The 23372-nt window shown below is 34.4% G+C and overlaps 1 protein-coding gene across 1 annotated transcript in view; it reads right to left on the bottom strand.

The window, feature by feature from the left end:
- SLIT2 (slit guidance ligand 2) overlaps nt 1–23372 on the bottom strand; it is a 350583-nt gene that overhangs the window by 85992 nt on the left and 241219 nt on the right. Inside the window, 3 exon segments of the mRNA XM_035714619.2 lie at nt 2372–2443; nt 11281–11352; nt 11837–11908. Of these exon segments, the coding sequence (XP_035570512.1) occupies nt 2372–2443; nt 11281–11352; nt 11837–11908 (216 nt within the window).

Consider the following 23372-nt stretch of genomic DNA (forward strand, 5'->3'; position numbering starts at 1 on the left):
TCCTGGCAACTCCTTTATGGAGACCTTCTTGTTGGCCCAAAGGTAGACTAGTGCCCTCGTAGGCTGAGAATTTTTTTTTTTATTCTTTTTTTCCCTACTAGCATTTACTTTACAGCTTCAATACTTGAAACTTGAATATTTAGTAGCTCAAAAAATATATGCTCTGTCGTTTGAGTTCATATACCTGATTACTTAACGCACTGAAAAATGTTTTCCCTTTTGTCCACCAAGAATCTCTATTAGTAATTAACCTAGGGTAGTTTCTCTGCTTTGCTTGCTTTTTTAGGGATCCACATACATGCAAAGCTGTGACTTCCTCGGGGTAAATCTTTGCTTTTTTTTTTTTAAACCTTCCTTTAAGGACCTGACATTTTGGCCTTCTTTGTGGTCCCCATAATAGTTTCTTAAAGACTTTGGGACTGGTTTCAGGAATGGCCCAACAATCTCATTTCTTCATTCTGCACCACAACCAGGTCACACCAATCTGTCAGCTACTGAAGGAGTCAAAAAGCAGAAATAAGAAGGAAAAAGCGGGGAGCCTCAGAGACAATTGAAGAAGGTGCTGCTTTGAGTACTTTGCACTTACTCTAAATCATGTGGTCTGCAGAGTAGGAGAAAGTAAGTGTTGCGCACACTCCTTTCTTTTGTTCCTTCCATTTACCTACTCTTTTCCCAGTACCTCACTCTGTTCAAGCAAATCTAAGATGCTTAACCAAGTTCTCAGCTAGCCATAAAGAGAAAATTGTGTCGCTTTAGCCCTGGCAGGCTTAAGAATGGGCTTTAATCTGGAGATAAAATATTAAGCTGAAGGACAAGGATAGCTTTTTAAATAAGATTTATCTGCATACAGGTCCCACGGCTTCTTAACCTGATTGTTACATCAACCACCAGTAAGTACGTGTGGAAGGAAAAAGGCGGTGCTATTGAAGTACTAGTACTAGTACTAGACGGGCTGGTGATAGCAAGAGATTGCAAGTAAGTGGCAAGGGTAATAGTGCTGGGAGAATGTAGAACAGCAGAGAAGCAAGTAACACGTGGGCAATATTTGGCTACAGCATCCAGCTGTACCCATAGAGTCATTCTATTAAAGATCAGAGACAATATTTGCTGAGCCCACCTCAAAGGTTAAAAACATAATTTGAAACCCAAATAAAGACATTAAGTCACAAGATCCAGTATTTTTAATGACTTACTGGTCTGTTGTGAAGCCAATTTACTGGGTTGTACAGAATTAAAGAGATTAGAAAGAGAGACAGAGAGAAAGATGGACAGAGAACGTAGCAAAATGGAGAGGACTATACACGGTACAGGGTATACACCGATCTGCTAACAATTTCCTTCATCGGGGTGTGTGGGAAAACTGGGTTGTGAAATAAAATATGTTTCTGGATAATGATGAAAATTTAAAACATGAATACCATGATATGATGATAACTTACATTTATCAAGTAAGGAAAAAGATCTACATGGAAATCTGTGGTAGTAGGAGTTTTTTTTTTTTTTTTTTTTACCAAATCAATGATATAAACCTCAAATCAACCAATGAATGTACCAAAAGAGAAAATAGCAATTGAAACTTAAGAATTTTAAAGTAGACCATCTATGAAGCAGTTGAGAAGACAGTATGTATACTCATCTTTGCCTCCACAGCAGCTAGGCTAGTGGACGCCCCAAATGAGGAACTCTAGGTGTTTGGTGACTTGAACAGAATGGGATGATCTAACACTGACAATCTTAACACTAGCATATTTTTTCCAATTTCCTTCCCATATGAGCTGTCACTAAGGCAGCTGCGTTCAGGTTTTGTTCTACATAGATGCATAGTAATTCTTCTTTTGAGACAGAGGAGTGGTAGTTACAGTCTAAGCAGAATGATTTTTAGAAGATGAAGTCCAGGGATTCACAGAGAATTTTCTCAGTCAACACCAGCTGGAATGCTACTGCTGTGTTCTGAGCCTCTGCATACCACCCTTTGGGTTGGGGCACGGTACTGCAACATTGTCACTCCTGCAGATGCTTTGGACAAAGATGGGTAAGCCTATCACTACGTCACTCTCCTTCCCAACTATTGTTAAATCAAAACAGATTTCACAAAGGTCAGGAACCACATGAGCTTTAAATGACAGAGTAGCCAGGAAGAAGCATACATTTGTGACAGGCAGACAGAAAGGTTTTGAGACAACTTTAAAGTACTGTGTCTTCAAATAAATAACCACCATCAACGTTAGCTGCACTAGACTAATCTTTTCCATTTCATTAAATTATGTCATTTGGGGTCAAGTGTTTCTAAAGTCTCTATAAACCTATGAGATGGCACACTGACTAAAATATAACGCTTGGTTCAACAGATCAGAAATAATTGAATACTTACAGCAGCTGTAAGGAAAACAGTCCTTCAAATAAACTTTTTGGGAGTTCCGTGATTTTATTTCCATAGAGGACACTGAAAAAAACATAATTTAATTGCAAAAATCAGACATCAAGCTAGCATAACAAATTGATCCAACACATATGTATTCAGGTATACAGGAGGTTACTGAGCACTCCATATATCATAAAAGCTATAGTTGAGTAAACAAACTTTAATTTGCAAATATGTTTTTTTCCTGATTATAGATCAGATATACACTAAGGAGTTTAGAAAACGCTAAACCACAGGGGTGCTTGGGCACCTGAGTCAGTTAAGCAACCAACTCTTGATTTCAGCCAGGTCATGACCTCAGGGTCATAAGATCGAGCCCCATGATGTTGTTGGGCTCCACACTCAGCAGAGAGTCTGCTTAAGGTCCTCTCTCTCGTGCTCCCTCTGTCCCTCTCCCCCACTTTCTCTCTCTCTAAAATAAATAATCTTAAAAAAAGAAAACACTGAAAAACAAAGAGGAATTAACAAAAATGAGCAAAATTCATGCTTTATTGCCCTTTCATAGACGTGTCCACTGTTAAATTGTCATATTTTTCAGCACACACACACACACACACACACACAAAGTTCATATGTAATGAGTGCTTATTATATTGGTAAGAAGTAAAACGCATCTAGAAAAAGGTAAGGTTTCTGTAACATCATGTGTATGCTTGAGAAACCTAAGATCTGTGAAGAAAGTGATCACTGACAGGAATACAGAAACATTTTTGAAACGTATGTTTCTCCAAAAATATGATCAGGAATGTATCCTTATGGTATCCACCTCTGATCAGCCACTGAATGCCACCACCAAGTGCAAGCATGGCTTAGTCCCTCAGTATACCTGGTGCCTAGCATTCATTTGAGTATGCGGTGATATCCTAACATTGGATTGATGAGTGATCACTGTCTGAGGAGTGGAATGAAAAAATAAAGTAGCAGGGGAATAAATTAAGGAATAATTTAAAAACTGGGTGAAATGAGGGAATTTAAAAAAAGATTTTATTTATTAATGAGAGACAGAGAGAGAGAGACAGAGAGAGAGAGAGAGGCAGAGACACAGGCAGAGGGAGAAGCAGACTCCATGCAGGGAGCCCGACGTGGGACTCAATCCCAGGACCCTAGGATCACAACCTGAGCCAAAGGCAGATGCTCAACTACTGAGCCACCCACGTGACCTGAAATGAGGGGATTTTAACAACAAATGAATATAAATGGGTTCACTCATCATGCTGGCTATTAATAATAGGTCTGCAATGATGCCTATGTACATTTTTTGATGCCTATCTACTTTTAACCCCCAAAAGTAGGAAGCCATAATTATGAATAGGAAAAAATAGAAATTATTATCCTTAGAGGGACAATCTGGCATTATATATCAAGAGTTGTAAAGACATTCATGAGAATTTTTACATAGTTTTGCTCTTGGGAGTTTAAGAAAATAATCAGAGACAAACAGTATTTTATGCACAAAATGTTAATCACAGCCTAATTTTTAACAATGAAAAAAATAGACACAAACAAAATGTCTCCAAACCCCCAACAAAGGTATTAGTTAAATGCATATTTCACATTGATAAAAATTGTATTTTGAAGAGTATTTAATGACATGAAAGTGATGATGTAACCTTAAATTTGAAAAAAAAACCTAATAAAACAGTATATTCTAGCATGATCTTGATTTTATTTAGAAAAATATACACCTGTATACACATAAAAAAAAAAGAAAATCTCTGGATGGCAGGCACTTTGCTATTCAGAAGTGATTTTAATTTGTATCTATGTATTTTTCATTTTTTAATTTTCTCTACAATGATTCTATTTCTTCTGAGAATAAGAAAAATAATCTTTTGGAAAGACATGAGGGATGTCATATGTAAAGGAGAAAGCTGAAATAGGAATCTAAATAATTAATATGTTTGGCAGCAGTACATGATTTCTGTTTGAAAAGGAAGAAAATAACAGTACAAGAGGAATGAATATGAGTGAGTGAAAAGCTGTTGTTTCCTTTTAAGATGTCAGTGAGAGATGGGATGTATTACAGTATAGGAAGAAAATTCTCAAGGGAATAAATAAATATAGCTGGACACTATGTGGTGTAAGGAGACATTCCGTTTGTATAGGTCCCAGAGGTATAGTTATTATATAGCATAACACAAAAACTCACTTGTGCAGAATATAAATACTTTAAAAAAAAGGTAAGTCAATTAGAGAAGAAACCACTAAAAAAATATCAAAGAGTAAAAGAGAAAATTCTATATTGTCAGGGTCAAAGAGGTAAGGGAATTAAGAAAGGATAAGCAATAATAACTTGTATTTTTAAGGTTAAGAATAAGAAAACAGAGGGCTTTTGGAGACACACATAAGCAGATCAAGGTGGAACCATTTCAGGATATTCGATGCAATGCCATTCAACTGATTAATTTAACAATATATAGCATATACTTATTATGTGTCAGGAACTTTACTAGGTTCTAAGGTTGGTGTCCAATTAAGCTGAATCCAATGGTTACTTGCTGAATATTCATCATTTACCCTTTAGCCAGGCTAATATGAGTGAGTTTAATGAAGTATGATTTCAAAGAGCAACCCAAAATACCAATTTTGAATACTGAGGGAGTTTCATATTTTGAATGCATTGAAATATAAGAAGAAAATAGGATGCAAAAAAGTTGTGGGGGACCCACATAAGAATTAAGGAGCAAGTTATGAAACTAGAAATCAAATATGAGAAAAAATATGGAAAGAACACAAATACATGAGGTAAAATAACATGCTACTAAACCATGAATGAGTCAACCAAGAAATCAAAGAGGAAATAAAAGGATACATGAAGACAAATGAAAATGAAAACACGATGGTCCAAAACCTTTAGGATACAGGGAAAGCTATTCACAGAGCGAAGTTTATAGCAACACACGCCTTCCTCAAAAAGCAAAAAAAAAAAGTCTCAAGTGAACAACCTAACCTTACACCTAAAGGAGTTGGAAAAAGAAAATTAACAAAACTCCAAACCAGTAGAAAGGAAGAAAGAATAAAAATTAGAGGAGAATAAATGAGACAGAAACTTTAAAAAAGAGAGAGAATATAACAGATCAATGAAATCAGGAGCTTCTTGGAAAGATAAACAGAATTGATAAACCTTTAACCAGACTCATCAGAAAAAAAAAGAGAGACAGAGAGAAAGAGGACTCAAAAAAAAAAAAAAAAAAAAAACCAAAAAAAAAAAAACAAAATTAGAAAGAAAAGAAATAAAAACTGACACCACAGAAATACAAAGAATTAAAAAAAAAAAAAAGAAATACAAAGAATTGTAAGAGAATATGATGAAAAACTATACACCAACAAATTGGACAGCTTAGAAGAAATGATAAATTCCTAGAAACAGAATCAGGAAGAAGAGAAAATTTGAACAGACCGATTACCAGCAATGAAATGGAATCAGTGAAAAAAACAAAACAAAAACAAAACAAAACAAAACTCCCAACAAACAGAAGTTCTAAAGCAGATGGCTTCACACTACTAAACGTTTAAGGAAAAGTTAATACCTATTTTTCTCAAACTATTTCAAAAAATGGAAGAGGAAGGAAAGTTTCCAAATTCATTCTATGAGGCCAGCATTACCCTGACACCAAAAAGAAGAGAACACAGGCCAATACCTCTAGTAAACACAGATGTAAAAATCCTCAACAAAATATTAGCAAACTGAATCTAACAATACATTAAAAAATCATTCACCACAATCAAGTGGGATTTATTCCTGGAATGCAAAGGTGGATCAATATTTGCAAATCAACCAACATGATACATCACATCAAGAGAAAGGGTAAAAACCATATGATCATTTCAATAGATACAGAGCCTTTGACAAATTACAACATCCATTCATGATGAAAACCCTCAACAAAGTAGATTTAGAGGGAACACACCTCAACATAATAAAAGCCATCTAAGAAAAATCCACAGCTAACATCATCCCCAATGGTGAAAAACAGATCTTTCCCTATAAGATATGGATGTCCGTTCTCACCACTTTCATTCAATGTAGCACTGGAAGCCCTAGCCATAGCAATCAGACAAGAAAAAGAAAAAAAGGCATCCAATTTGGTAAAGAAAAAGTAAAATCTACACTAATTGAAGATGACACGGTATTATATATGAAAAACCCTAAAGACTACACCAAAAAACTACTAAAACAGATATATTAATTCCATAAGGTCATAGGATACAAAATCAATATACAGATATCTGTTGTATTTCTATACATTAATACTGCAGTAACAGAAGGAGAAATTAAGAAAACAATCCCATTTGCATTTGCAGCAAAAAAAAAAGAATAAAATACCAAGTAATAACTTAACTGAGGAAGTGGAAACCTGTACTCCGAAAACTATAAAACATTGGTGAATGAAACTAAAGACAACACAAATGGAAAAATATTCCATGCTCATGGATTAAAGAATAAGTATTGTTAAAATGTCCATGTGACCCAAAACAATCTACCGATTTGATGAAATCCCTATCAGAAAGCAAATATAAGCTATTGGGACTATATCAAAATAAAAAGCTTCTTCAAATCAAAGAAAACTATTAACAAAACTAAAGGCAATTTACTGAATGGGAGAAAATATCTGCAAATGTTATATCCAATAAAGGGCTAGAAATGACATATCCAAAATATATAAAGAATTTCTACAACTCAACAGCAAAAAACCTGAAATAATCTGATTAAAAAAATGAGCCAAAGACATGAGCAGACATTTCTCCAAGAAGATATACAAATGGTCAACAGACATGTAAAAAGTTAATCAACATCATTCATTGTCGGGGAAATGCAAATTATAACCACAATGAGATATCACCTCATATCTGTCAGAATGGCTAATATGAAAAAGACAAGAAACAACAAGTGTTGGCAGGATGTGGAGAAAAAGAAACTCTCGTGCAGTGTTCTTGAGAATGCAGACTGGTGTAGCCACTGTGAAAAAACAGTATGGAGGTTCCCCAAAAAGTGAAAAGTAGAACTACCATAGGATTCAGTAATTTCACTACTGGGCATTTACGCAAAGAATATGAAGATGCTAATTTGAAAAGATATACGCAGCCCTATGTTTATTAGCAGCCCTATTTACAATAGCTATGATATGGAAGCGGCCCGAGTGTCCATCGATAGATGAATGAATAAAGAAGACATATATACAATGGAATACTACTGAGCCATTCAAAAAGAATGAAATCTTGCCCTTTGTGATAATAGGGAGGGATCTAGAGAGTATAATGCTAAATGAAATAAACCAGTCAGAGAAAGACAAGATACCATGTGATTTCACTCCTAAGTGGAATTTATGAAACAAATTAACAAATAGAAACAGAGACAACCCAAAGAACAGACTCTTAACTACAGTGAACTGATGGTTACCAGAGAGGAGGTGCATGGAGTGATGGATGAGACTGAAGGGGATCAAGGGTGCACTTAGAACGAGCACTGAGTAATGTATAGAATTGTTGAATCACTATAGTGTGCACCTGAAACTAGTATCACTGTATGGTTAACTATACTGGAATTAAAATGAAAAAAAAAAATAAAAGGGAAAAAAGAATTAAAGGGCGAATAATTTAGTAGGTTGTTCATTTGGGGCTTTGCTTTAAAGGTTGTCTCAAACAGCACAAATAGAGGTTAAGAGGTGTGTCATATGTATATTATGAAACTATTTTCCCCCCAACAAATCATTGTTTTCTTTATGATCATGTTAAAAAATAGATGTTTGTTATTAATGAGGCAATTTGGGTACATGGGGAAATACAGAAGAATGTCACAAAATAATTCGTATTATTAGACATAATTACTATTATTAGATATATGGCATTATTAGATAGATGGACTGTCAATCATAAAATGTTATAATAAAGAAATACTAAATGTGATGGAAATGAAGTTTCTCTCCAAAAGGTATAGCAATACTAGAGCTGGTATAGTTTTCTTATACACAGTGAGATCAAATCAAACAAGAAAAAATAAATTAAAAACATAAAAAGTCCAAAGATCAGGACAGAGAAGCTGGATGAGAGTCAAGAAAATAGGACCAACATCCATAAAAACGGGGAAAAGTCATGTCATCACATAAAGATAGAAAGTGAAAGAAGGCCAGTGAGAACCTGTGCTACATTCCTAGGAGGTAAAGAAAATCCTTAAAAAAACCCCCACAAAACTGTAAGATGAAAATGAATTCAGCTGAAAAGAAAATAAATACCCGAGGGATTTGGATAATATCATCCCAATACCAACAGTGACAAATTGGGTAGCTTCTCTACAGTTTTCTAACACATAACTTACGTCCAGCATACTCTATACAGTGTACACGTATGCCGATCAAGAATTGTTTTATAGTCCATGGTACCGATAGGGAAATCTTCAGCATTTCTTGTACCTGCTACCAGAAAGAAGCCAGGAACTGTAAGCCCAGCCTCACCCTTGCAAGTTTCAATGTTAGGACAGTAGGAGTAGGAGACGGCAAGAGCCGGTGGCCAGCCTAAAAAATGCTCAAAACAGAAACCTGTAAGATAGCTATCCCGAGAAAGGTGCGATGAGCAACTTTATTATTCAAATAAATGCCAGAGAGCTATACTTAAAGTTAAAAGTAATATATAGTTGTGAATATTTAAAACACTAAGCAATTTTAAAGAGACCATGATAAAGAGAAAAATGGAGGTTGCTCCATTTTCAATGAAAACTGGTAGTGAAATATCAGGTACTGGACAGTTATCACTAATCTAAGAAAAGATTGTAGGGATCGTGAATACAGCAATCACAGCAAAATACCGCCATCCTTCCTCTGGAGACCTCTGTGGAATTCGGGAGCTAGTTTAGTGAAGAGGGAAACTGGAATAAGAACGATGATAGCTTGCAATGAAAAAATAAGAAAAGAGGAAAACTATAGGTTAAGGATCGTGGGCATAAATATTTTCTGAGATCATCAAAATTGAGAAGCATACAAATCTACTCAGAAGACTTTGCCAAGGGCCTATCTGCTATTTCTGTAATATTTCCTCTGTGCTTTAATAGAGCCAGCAGGGGAGTAATCTTACCCCCATTTTAGAAATGAGATAACTGAAGCACAAGGAAATTAGTGACTACTTCAGCCCTGAGCCTCGTCAAGTGTAAAGAGCTGGCATTTGAACACAAGCCACTTAGTGTCCCAAAGGCCATCTCGCTGAGCCATTGTGCTATACCACTAAGGCATTTCTTTATTTTGTCATATGAAATAAGTTTCTAACCAGTCAATGGAAAACAATAAAAGATACTTACAGACAAGGACTAATACACTAATTCATATATTGGATTCCTAAGAAATTATTATTAAATATTATGCGGATGCTATTGATGTCACAACAGGGCAATAAAAAGCACTGAGGATAAAATGATCCAACAGGTACATGTATCCTGAATGATATTTGCCATTAATACGTAGTATGCTAATAAAATATATTAATATACCAATAATATAATAACATATAGTGATAATATGTAATAAATTTTAACATGAATGACAATAAACAAATATTAATGCAATTATTTAATATGAGAGACCTTTATTTACGTAAGTAATCTCCATACCCAAAGTGGGGCTTGAACTGATGACCCTGAGGTCAAGAGCCACATGCTCTACCAACTGAACCAGCCAGGTGCCCTTACTAGGGGGGATCTTTAAAACATTCAATAGATTGGGACACCTGGGTGGCTCAGAGGTTGAGCACCTGCCTTCTGCTCAGGGTGTGACCTGGTCCCAGGATCGAGTCCCATGTCAGCCTCCCCACGGGGAGCCTGCTTCTCCCTCTGCCTGTGTCTCTGCCTCTCTCTGACTCTCATGAATAAATAAAATCTTTAAAAAAAACTGTGAACACAATAAGGAAAACGATACCACCTGTAACACACAGACTTTCTCTCTAGCATAGCTGTTTGATTCTCTTCATAAAAGGACTGTTTTCTGATGCCACGGGCAGTATTTGGGCATTCTACTTCTGGAAAACAGTTTCTACTCTTCTGTATACCACTAGGTTTTTTTAAAATAGAAATTCCCCAATGACCTAACACCCTGACTATAAGTTCCAAAAGGAAAGCTAATGGTTACAGCCTTCTGGAAAAAAAACTGTGTACATGGAGCATCAATCATCAAGACTAAGATCTTATTTCTGCAAGCATGTTCTTTTATATATATATTTCTCTATTTGCTATGAATCTGGGTAGGTATGTAATAATTTATAATATCATTAGTTGTAACTATGAGTTTACTAATAAATATATAATATTAATATAATACATCACTATATCAGTAATGTGTAATACATAATAAAATACATAACATAGTAGTTAATGTGTTATTATATATAAAACATAATGTATAATATAATGAATACAGAGACGATAAATTATCTGTTCTATTTATTGCTTATTTTATTGATCTTATTATTTCTTTTCATTATTTATTTTAATTCTCACAACCAGAGTGTGTCCATTAACAGTAAAGCAGTAGAGCTTAAGAGTAAAACTGCAAGCAAACAAGTATAAATAAAAGTTCTCCAACCATTTCTCTCTTTTGACATTTACTGGTTTTCTTGGAGGCACAGATACTCGAAGGACCCGGCATTGGTGCAATGGCTTTACTCGTGTTCTGTCCTTTTGTGTAGCTGGAATGTTGTATTTACTTTGGACGATATTACTGTCCAAAATGGCATACACAGGACTTCATGGACAATTTGAGTAGTTTAACTGAGTTTTACATTAAACTTTGCCATTTTAGAACCTGACAGTCCATCCTAAGAGCAATCGTTAGTTGTGTATTCATTCTGCTTTTCTTTAGTGATGAGTCCGTACTTACAGTGAATTCAGAGAGCGTAGTCCTTGGAAAGCGTCCGGTGCTAGTTCAGAGATCTGATTATTGCTCAGGTCACTAAGATGAGAAATAGGGTTAGGTTACATTAAATAGGACGTCAGGGAGGATTTACAGCAGGAGAAAGCTATTTACTGCCTTTATGCATCCATTTTGCACTTATTAATGCCTGTATGAAATTTGTAACGTAAAACATCTGAAGAATCTTAAATTAAAAAAAAAATCAGACTTTTAAACCAATTATTGGCTCTTTTCTGAAATTATTATAAAAGATGCCTTGGCCTATTTTTGAAAATAGAACATCTAAGATTTGACAGCGAACGATATTGATCACATGTGTTCACACTGGTGTGAATCAATATGTTAAATTTCCCAGAACTTTAAAATATTACATAGTTTAGCTCTTAACATTGTAGCCATCAGTCACATTACCTAATATTTAAGCTGTCAAACACTCAAGCATTCATACATAAGCGAATGTCTGTATGGTCATGACCTGTATGATTTTTTAAATTACATATATTCCAGAATAGTATTCACTCACATTCTTCTAAGCTTTTTATATGGTGAGAAAGCTCCAGGAGGGATGACCTTGATTGAGTTCTGTTCCAAACGTCTGCAAGGAAAAAATTCAATTTTTAAATGGAAACGTGAGCTCTCGGGGATGTTTAATTCAAGCCCAGGATTCATGTCAAGAAGCAAAGCTGATGCTCTTCATGAGTGAGTCTTTTTTTTTTCTCAAAAATGATTACTAAAATTAATAATGCTGTGCCCTAAATGTGGAGCAAGATTGGGAATAAAAACAAGGCAATTATACAATGAATAAAAAATCTCCTCATTTTTAGGCATTACAGGTCCATTAATATTTAAGTCTGGACTTTGTATAAAAGAGAAAGCACGAATCAAAAAAAAAATAAAAAGAGAAAGCACCTGTAAGAAACTAACTTCGAAGTATATTTTAATAACCTCTGTATCAGAAAGAGAAATGTAGTAACACTGAATAGATGTACAAGATGTTTTAGAGATAATTATAACTCTTTCACAAAGGAAATTACTGTTGAGTATTAGATTTTATAAACCTTTTATTTCCTCTACAGAAAGCATATTATAGGTTGAAAAAAGCTCAGAAGATTAATTTTGCAGCTTTTTATGAGGTAAAATCTTAAATTCCAAATCCATTAAATACTATACGCATTTTCAGCAAGACTGGCTGGACTCTGAATATGTCGTGTGAAAACCACTGTAGCCAAGTGCATTCAAACGCAAGTGTTTTAACCATGCATTGAAATCAGAGATGAAAATAATTCTACTCTCTGGTTCTGTTATTGGACAAAAACACATTTTTTTCTCATTTTGTTATGAAAGACACAAAAAAAACCACACAGATTTCATTAAGTGTCTTGGTAAATATTTTATCCATCAAAAAATGTTGCCTCTCAACTTCATGTCTATCCATGGGAACATCGTAATAAACATTTTTCATCCTCTTCTCTTTGAATCCTGGAGGCTGACTCCTGGGGACCATATATCCCAGGCTCACTCTTGCTTTGGTGGAGTTTGGCCAATAAGGGGAGGCACTGCCGGAGACTAAAGGGAGGATGAGCCAAGAAGTCAGGATGTCCTCCCCTCCTTGGCCTTGGGGGACGTACCCAGCAGGGGTCCCATTTTCTTCTGAAAGTTAGCTCCTGCGGGGCTACCTCTTGACTTTGTATAACACCAGTTTCCTCCTACATCTTTGTGGCCCTGCAGATAGACACAGCTTTCTATTCTGTGTCACCTTCACAATTGCTTAATTCAGTCCTCATATGAATCCCTCTATTTAAAGACCTGGCATGAGCTTCATTTATCTGTCTGGATTTAAAAAATATATATATGCAAATATGTAGATATATATAAATACATATTTATATAATATACAAAATATATAAATACAAATAAATACATATATAAATGTATATAGATGAATATATGTATTTATATATAAATGCATGTAATTATATTGGCATATTTATATATTTATGTACAAATACAATATCCATCTATAGAGTATACTGCGTCATATACATTGGTTCATTTTTGCTGAATGTTAGTAATACTTGAACATGTAGGTGAAGCCAACATGCAATGAACACTGAATCGAAGCAAACAAAATATCCCCAGAAGGTTAAGCAGCAATGCCTACATTTTGGTCTTATCTAATTCCAAAGTCCTTCTCCTCCCAGTTCCAGGCTTTTCTTCAACAGCCTCAGGGGTCACTCTGACCTCATCTCCACAGGCAATGGGTTCCCAACACACTGTGGCCTTTTGACTGTTGGGAACAACACTTCTTCCTGGGATGTGGCATTATCTGCCTCTGGTTCTCTACTTGTCTCTTAATTTCTAGATTGACCTCTTGATCCTCTAAATCCAGTTAATTCTCCCAAGTTACTATCCTTTCCTTTCTCACACAAAAGGTAAAAATCCTTTTTCCATAATCGGCAACACTAGTATGATTCGGTCCCTCCAGGAAGCAGAAATTATTTTGTTTACATTTAAGATAAAGTTTATTTACAAAATACGTAAAGAAGAAAATTCCATCTGCTTGTAATGCACCACTCAGATGAGGGAGTTTTAGGTTTTTTGTTTTGTTTCTGGTATGTATATTTATTTTATATATAATGGAAATCTTACTGTATAGAAAATTGTGAGTTGTTATGCCTTATATCAAATATCGTATCACGTTTTCCTAACACCATTAGATATTTTGGAAGATGTTATTTTTAATGTCGTTATAACATCCAATTATCAAAATGGACCACAGTTCTTTAATCCTTTTCAATTATTAGCCCATTTGGTTAGTAGTAATTTTACATTATTATGAATAATATCATTTAGTTATTTTAAGACAACTGAAGCCTTACTATATCTCTCAGGTATGGTTACTTGGATCTTTCTCTCTATACCCAAGGGCATCCTTTCGTCTGCACCTCTGCTCTCTCACTGTATTCTAGTCATTTTTCACATATTGCTCCTCTACCCGGTTTGTTGGCTCCTCAGGGGCAGATTTGCCCCAGAAGACAAAAAATAAATCGTACGAAGAAAATATGGATTTGGCATCTGGATTATTTATCTAGGTCTTGAGAAAGGGTATTTTTTTCAAAAGCTCTAAATATAACAAAGGGTGTTTGAATCATTTCACTGTTACACTATCGATTAGAATGTCATAAATTGATGGTTTAGAGACACCTTTTTTTTTTCTGTGATCCATTCTTGCAGTTAGATTTTAAGAAGTTTAAAATGTAATCAATGAAAATACAGTGAAAGCAAGCTATAGACACAACACTATTGACTGGAGGACTTTCTTCGCATCTAGGGCAATGAAACATCATTTTCTTTTCTTATAACTTTGCTCAAAATACTATTAAAGCAAAAAAAAAAAAAACAAACTATAAAGCTATGATGAGAAAAAAATTCAAATTATTTTTGTCCAGTATATTTCCTTCAAAGCAACAGTAATGTGAAACTAGGTCATATGATTAATTTTCATAAATATCATTTAAAGTTCTTGAAATAGAAAACCAGTAATCATTCATTCATTCACCCTCTGTACTTTACCTGTGCAAAACATACTATATGAATGGAGTTCAGTGGTGATCGGAAGCAAGCATGTTTATACCCTCATGGAAGTTTTATTGATAAATGTCTAATTTGCAGTTACACTTCTGATTGATTTGTTCAGTATAAGTTTTTAAAACATGATATATTCAGCACTGAAATATCAATAACATTAATTCACGAATGTGGTCAAACGAATGCTATCATGTAATATAACTGAAGAACTTCCTTAGATATTTTAAAGTTCTTTTATTATTTTAAAGTATTTGAATCTAGAACACTTATGATCACTAATTGTTCTAACGGAACGGAAATATATTTTAGTATGACAACTAAATTCATGTGTCTAATCTACAATTCATGTCATTGATAAATATTCCTACTAAAGCAAACCAAAGATATATGTGAGGCTATATGTTTTTTAGAAAATGCATGCATATAAAGTTCTAAAACAAGGAGAATTCATGATGAAATAGTGTTAAGTATTACATGCAAAAATAACAATTCCAACGTAATACAGTGATGTTGCATGTGTCATTCCTTCTTGCAATGTACCGTGACTTAACCTTCACACTGCAAACCATTTCATTTACAACATATGCAACAGAAAGCTGAACAATGACATGTAAAATGGATTTGGTTGCTTTTCTTTATTTATCTATTTGCTTCCAACCTTTGTTCCAAAAAAAAAAAAAAAATTTGAAACAGAGCTTATACGGTTATTTACACTGACTCAGCAGCTAATTGGTTTTTACGGCACAGCACCAGCAGTCCATTAAGGCAAAATGTAATTGCCTCCTTCATTCAAACAGATTCTCAAGCAAGAAAACATTCTACCACTGGCAGATGTCAACCAATAAATTTTAAGATGTTTCAAAATGTCCATTTTCTCCTCTTTAGTGAGCAAACAATAAACTAATGTGTACTTCCCTCTAAACTTTCAGATGTCTGGGATCCTACTTCTCATTATGAGAACTTTAGAATATATTTTTAAAACTACAAGCAACGCACATCTCAAATGGTGTTCACACTCCTACAGAAAAGAGGGGAAAGTATTTCAATCAGATTATAAAAAATAAGGAAATATAGCATTCAGGTGAAGGTTAAAAAAAAGAAACAAATGAAATGTACCTTTTCTATTTTTGCTATCCTGTAATCTTCTATTTTAATAGCATAAAATCTGCTGAATTTTATAGAGTGCAAATTTGAATCCATTGTTCCATGAAAAATCTAATTAAAAACATTCCAGGGTTACAAAAACAGATAGTGTCATGGCTAAGATATATTTGCATGCTGCAGATAAAACCCACCATGATTAAGAGCCTTCCAAATGTTAGTCCTTCATAAAAATAAGATTCAATATATTGAATTTCAAAGCAAAAATATATTTAGAAAGCTGAATACGGGAGGAGGAAAATTCTATCAACCATATATACTATATGGAAGTCTTTTTCATGTGTGAGTAGCTCCACAGAATGTACGTGGACAATTCCAAAACATTTTATCACTCTGTGTGTGTGTGTATAGTTTATATAAAAGCAACCTGCTGTTACTACTTCATCAAAATCACAAGGAAATTTTAGTTAGAAATTCCATGAGATAAGAAAATGGAGACAATTTTCTAACTGCGCCATCAAAAAATTCAGAAGTAAAGTATGTTTAATCAATAAAAGCCTTCCTCTCCTCACTCACATACACCTTTTTCCCTTGTTCTTTAATTATTGCTTTAAAAAAAAATCATGTATGTCGTCACACTTATAGAGTTCCTAGGGATGAGCTGCAACCAATATATACCACTTTCTGATGCCTATTTTAAACACTGTAGAAAATGGAAAATTATCAAGAAATCTCTCTAATACTGTATAGGCCCTTAGAACATGGAAATGACATGCACGTATACCTGAGCTCTGTGACATAAAACACTCTATGATGGTTATTCACGAGGAGATCTTAGAACAGTAGAGTATATAACTCAGTACAACTTGGGAATTAAAAAAACTCTAACTAGTTCTGAAGCCATTTATGAGATAATAATATCAATTTATTTTAAATGACACTTCCAGCTCGCTGGTTTTTCAATTCTCAGGAATTATTTTCAATATTTTTCAAGCTAAATTATGTTGACCAACCATACAAAATAACATCCACATGCCAAAGCTGAAACAGCTCTCTCCAAGAGGTATTATGTTTTATATATGTGTGTACATAAAGATAAATATGTATGGCTTAGTGACTAAAAGATAAACATGTATGGTTTAGTGATTAAAAGTATGAGCTTTACAACCACTGATAAAACTCTGTGGACCCTGCAAAAATTAATTTGCTTCTCTGTCTCAGTTTCTCTTTCCAGAAAATGAAAATAAAACTTACTATAAAATATATTTTTGTAAAAATGATGAGATGTAGAAAAATGCTTTTTTTCTTGCATGAAAAATGGTGAAAGAATTAAAATATGGGGATACACATGTGTATATTTGCAATCACACATATAATAAGCAGCACTAGATAATAAAACACTTTTAACACATAATAGTTTCATGCACACAGATTATATACAGAAATGAATCTGATACATGATTTGATCTCTAGTATGAAATAAATATATAGGATCACAAAACGCATTTTTAAACTAATTAGCAGTACAGCTTTGTAGACAACCCAGCAATTATGTATTAAACACGTACACGCATAGATCCTTCACAGAGAGGCTGAAAAAAACATAGAATGTTGTAATTTCCATGATCAACATGATTAAAATATAGAGCATTTTCTCAAATCTGAAAACTGTCTTAGGAACTCAAAAAGGTTTTACAACATCAGTGAAGTATGAGTTTGGATTGATCGTGTCTGTAACATACAGCCCAGATGTTGATTATACATGGCAATAAAACTGACAGTTCTTTGCATTTTCCCCATCTGCTTTTAACATAAATGGCAAAAACAGCTGCCAGAGACTAGAATGTAGATTTAATGGGGGTGGGGGTGGGGGGTTGGAATGACCCTAGCTTCTGAATCTTGGCCTGCTCAGTGCAGCCAAATATTCTCATCATAGGTAACGCCAATTCAACATTTGAAAAGGAGGAAGCAGCTCTATTCCTTTGACATTAGGGATTCTCTTGCCTATTACATAATAATTCTAAAGTAAGTACTTGATATTTCTGGACTATTACTAACTTTAGCAGTAAACGTATGCCTTGAAGTCCTCCATACATCTATACAAAATGATGAAAAAATATTTGAGTGAAACACAATTTCTGTTATATAATTGTAGTCTCTTTAGTACTTTGTAAATTTAATTAATATCTTCAGTAGTGGAGTGACTATTTGCCTCTAGAGGGACATATTATGCATCTAGCCTTAGGACGGTGGCCATTCTAATGGATTATCAGTCATCCCCGCCATGGGATGACTTGTCCCTGAATATTGTCTGTTGCCTTAATCTTATTTATTTATTTATTTTTTTGTGATGTCGTTCTAGGGTACATGCCCCTGAGGATAAATTCAACTGATACTTTCAGAGTAGAAAGAACTCTTCTTCCTTTTGGCCTTTAAGCGTTTAATGCAAGACAAAGATGTGTGTGTGTGTACGTGTGTCCAAGGGTATGTGTTCTCACTGACTTCGTATTCTGACAGCGACCTAAATGAACGTTAACGTTCTCATGGGTGTATTCACACGGATATATATTCAAATGCAAAGATACACTCAAAACTCACAATCACATGGTTTAGATTTAGACGGGAAGATTGGCATAGGCACATGGCTCCCTGATTTCAGGGGGACAGAGTATAGATTCATAATGTCAATAACATTAAGCTTTCATAATTTTTCTTTAGCAATTCAAGAAAGAAAAATAACTCAATGTTCTGCTGCATTGTTTTTCATTAACGATGAAAGCCTTTTGGACACTGATTCTGAGTCAGGCACTGAGCTACGTTGTCCATTTGGTAATAATTTTAGTTTTAGAAACATTATGCAAATTGTCTTTCCACATCGCTTGTTTAACAGCATTACTCAATGAGTAGATCACAATTGGCCTTCTCCCCTTGCACCGATTTATCGTCCAAATTATCCATCATCTTTTCCCTTGAATTTAGGTAACACTGTGGCCACTAGTAGTATTTGAACTGTATGAATTTTCAACTTAATCTTTCCAGATGATTACAGAGCCATAAATCTATAGCTTAATCCCCCCAAAACACATGCTGGTGATCCATCAGATAATAAAGAATATGTTGACTATGCACCAGCTGTCTTCATTTTTATGTTAAAGTCTACACAGGTCTTATTGTACCTCCGATAGGTCTCCATTTTCTTTTCTGTAGATTTTAGGGAAGTAACCACAACAGCACTAGGGTCACTTCTTGGGATGGCCTTCCATCCTTATCCACTGCTACGCCCGCCTTCACCATGCACACGCCCTATAGACTGTTGCTTTCACATTCCTAGAGTACTCTTTCCCTCCAAACCATTCTCCCTTCGGTCTTAGGGTGATTTTTCTAGCATATCTAATCATATCATATCTAAGCATATCTAGTCTACTACCTGTCTCAGAACGCTTCCTTGTACACTATTGTTATTAGGAGAGGTGATTCTTCAAGATCAGGCTTTCACTTCATGGTCTAGCAATCAAAAATTGCTTTAATTTCTCAAACACATACTACCTCGAACTTTTCTGGGACTTTGCACATGCTTTTTCCCTCTGTCTGTAAAGCCCTCAATTTCTCTGCCTGCAAGACACCTACATCCTCATACCTGGAGATTCTTTGATTCTCCCAGGCAAGCCAAGGTATTCCTTTCTCTGTATTGCCTGTGTGCATTTTATAACTTATCACACAGTTTTAAAATATTCTCTGTGTGGTTTTGATTCTCTGTACTGTAAACATCGTGAAGGCGGGGAGTGTGTCCTTTTGTCTATAAGGCCTGAGGCAAAGTAGGCCCTCAAAAATATTTGTTGAGTATGTAGTACATAAAAATATGCTATTTTCCCACTTGTTCTTCTGTTGCAATAATACTCATGAGACTCCTTGGACTTTTTTTTTTTTTTTTTTGAGAAACCAGTTGGAGTTTCTTTCTTTTCTTACCACCTTAATCTCCACTCTAGTTGTTTTAGTATTTTTTAAAATTTATTTATAAATAAACAAATTCTTTTTTAAATTTATTTATAAATTTTACCGTATTTTTGCCAATTATTTATAAATTCTACCGTAATATTTTCACTCAACTAATATTATAAAATTTTGATTCAGTCTTCTATGTCTTTCTCTTAAGAAAGCCATTATAGCTTTTTGCTTAAATGATCACACATCTCAACAAAAACACATAAAGTACGAGTATATACATACATATACGTCATACGTCACATATGTAGCTTTTGTGAAATGAGGTACAAATAAAAATAGGTAAGAAAATAAATTGAAAAAAATGAAAAAAAAAGAAAATAAATTGAAAGGGCAACTGATAGAAGGGAGAAACTATTCTCAAATCATATATTTGATAAGGTATTAATATCCAAAATATATACAGAACTAATAAAACTCAGTAGCAAAAAAAGCAAATAATCCAATTTAAAATAACCAGAGGACTTAAACAGACATTTTGCCAAAGGAGACATACAAATGGCCAATACATACATGAAAAGGTACTCAACGTGACTAGTCATCAGGGAAATGCAAATCAAAACCACAATAAGCTATCACCTCTCACTTTTATGATGGTTATAACCAAAAAGACAAGAGTACCAAAGGTTGGCAAAGATGTGGACTGTTGGTGGGAGTGTGTACTGGTGCAGCCCCTTTTTTTAAAATATTTTATTTATTTATTCATGAGAGACAGAGAGAGAGAGAGAGGCAGAGACACAGGCAGAGGGAGAAGCAGGCCCCATGCAGGGAGCCCGATGTGGGATTCGATCCTGGGTCTCCAGGATCACGCCCTGGGCTATGGGGGCTGCCCCTGGTGCAGCCCTTTTGGAAAAAAGTATGTAAGTTCCTCAAAAGATTAAAAACAGAACTACCACACGGCCTAGAAATCTCACTCTTGGGTGTACATCTAAAAAAAATGAAGAGTATCTTGATATGTCTGTACCCTCATGTTCATTGCAGCTTTATGCACAGTAGCCAATATATGGGGACAACCTCAATGTCCTTTGACAGATTAATGGATAAAGAAAATGTGACACACACACGCACACATTATTCAGCCACAGAAAGAAAAAACATCTTGTCATTTGCAGCACAGATGAACCTGGAAGACATTATGCTAAGTGAAGTAAGTCAGAGAAAGACAAATATTGTAAGCTACCACTTGTAAGTGGAATCTTTAAAAAAAAAATGCTGATTTCATTGAAACAGAGAACAGAATGGTAGTTGCCAGGGGCTGTGGGGATGGGAAAATGGGAAGATGTAGGTCAAAGGCTACAAATTTTCAGTTATAAAGGAGTGAGTTCTGAGGCTCTAATGCACAGCATGGTGACTATAGTTAATAATATAACACTAAGAGTAGATCTTTGGTGTTCTCACCACACACACAAAGAGTTGACTATGTTGACTATGTGAGGTGATGGATGCATTAATTATCTTGATCTTGACAATCACTCCACAATATACACATTTATCAAGGCATCACATTGTGTATTTTAGATATATACAATTGCATTTATCAATTATTCCTCAATAAAATTGGGGTGGGGGAGAAGTTGAGAGAAACAGGTAATAATATTCTTATCATGAATACAGATTCTTAATAAAAACTGCATCCAATGGATATATGTAGCTTTTCAAAGATAACCATTTCACTATTTCATCCAATAGCAATTAAAGATTGTTCAAGATACACATATGAAATTGAAAATTCAGCCAAAATAAATATGAGTGCACTCCAATATTATTAGTGAACTGAAAAATGGTCTATGGAACTACAAGTACAGTCGAATCTACAAATCAGTTTTGCACCATTTATCTTAACACTATTTTGCGGTGGAGCTCTCAGAGCTGCTGGAGGGATTACAGGAAGCATGGCTACTGATAACCCAGAACATGAAATGTTTGTTCCGACAGAACTTGATAGGGATCTTTGTTTTGTATACCGAACAATGAACTGGCTCTCTGCATTCTGTATGAAGCTAAATTACAAAGAAAGGTTTTTTTCTGGGTGCTTAATTAATGATAAGAGTCATAAAATGAAAATTACAGAAGATATAATCCAGAAACTTGAGGAAGTAAAAATAAGAATGAACAAAGTTTGCATGAACATCTTCTTTTATACCAAATGACTACTCCTCCCATAAAATATATGGTCAGAAAGAAATCCTATTATTCTGTTTTCCTAACTGTAACTATGTTAGCACATAATCAGAACTCAATTGTTGACTTATGTACATATTTTGATGATGGCTTTATTTTGATCCTAGGATTGTTTATCTGATGACGTTTCTAGTCAAAATTACTTGATAGAAAAAAATCTAGGTTTTTTCATGAGACTTGGGGGGATACGTATGAAATTTCTGCTATTTCCGCTATTGGAAGAATCTCAGAACCAAATATGTAAATTTAGTTCTAATTCTCTACATCAAAGTAGATAGGTAAAGTGATAGCTCCATATTTGAAATTAGGTTTGTGTAAAAATTACACAATTACCAAATTAAAAAATCAAAAAATTATTTCCACGTTACAAAAGAATTAAAAGTTTTTTGCTAACGTTAGAGACTATGCAGCTTCCTGTGTTCTGTTTGAGCAGGTCTGAAGCAAGCTTCTTTATCATAAAAAAGGCCTTAACTATGATGCAAGATCCTTTGTGTTTTAAAGCACTAGGTCATAAATATTTCTACTAGACATAGAATATCAGAGTGCTGTCATCTCAGCCTGCAAAGCACAAAATTGTAAAAAATATAAAATTCAAAGCCAAAAGTCATGCTACATGCTAGCTAATTCTGTGAGTGGATCTGAAGTAAAAATATCAGGAGTGTAAAACTGCAAAATGCTAATCAGTGCTCCAGTAAAACTATCAACTGAAGTATTTTCACTCTTAAAATATTTTCTTGACTCTACCTACTTATCCTTGCACTTAATAATCCTTAAGTTGGACATATCTCTAAATTTTTAAACACTTTCAAAGTGAAAAAATTAAATGCTTCTGCAGTGAAAACAATGTCCCTTTGAAATTATCAACCTACTTTTTATTTAGCAAGGCAAACTCAAATTACAGACTATTTCTTTCTTCCATATCAAATTACATTAAAAATGGTTATCATTTGCTTTATTTAGTTAATGCTGTCTAGATAGTGAAGTCAAGGTAATTTACCTGTTATAAAAATTAGTCAAACTGCATGCTCCATTTATTTTAAAAAATTTACTTTCAAAATCATGGCATATGAGAAGAAAATCATCCAATTATGCAACTTGATAGCTGTCCTACAGCTGAGACATTACTAAGTGCATGATAAATAATTAAACATTCACACTTGATTTCATAACTCTCTTAATAATCTAGT

This window comes from Canis lupus, chromosome 3 (assembly GCF_003254725.2).
Source record: "Canis lupus dingo isolate Sandy chromosome 3, ASM325472v2, whole genome shotgun sequence".
NCBI classification, from domain to species: domain Eukaryota; kingdom Metazoa; phylum Chordata; class Mammalia; order Carnivora; family Canidae; genus Canis; species Canis lupus.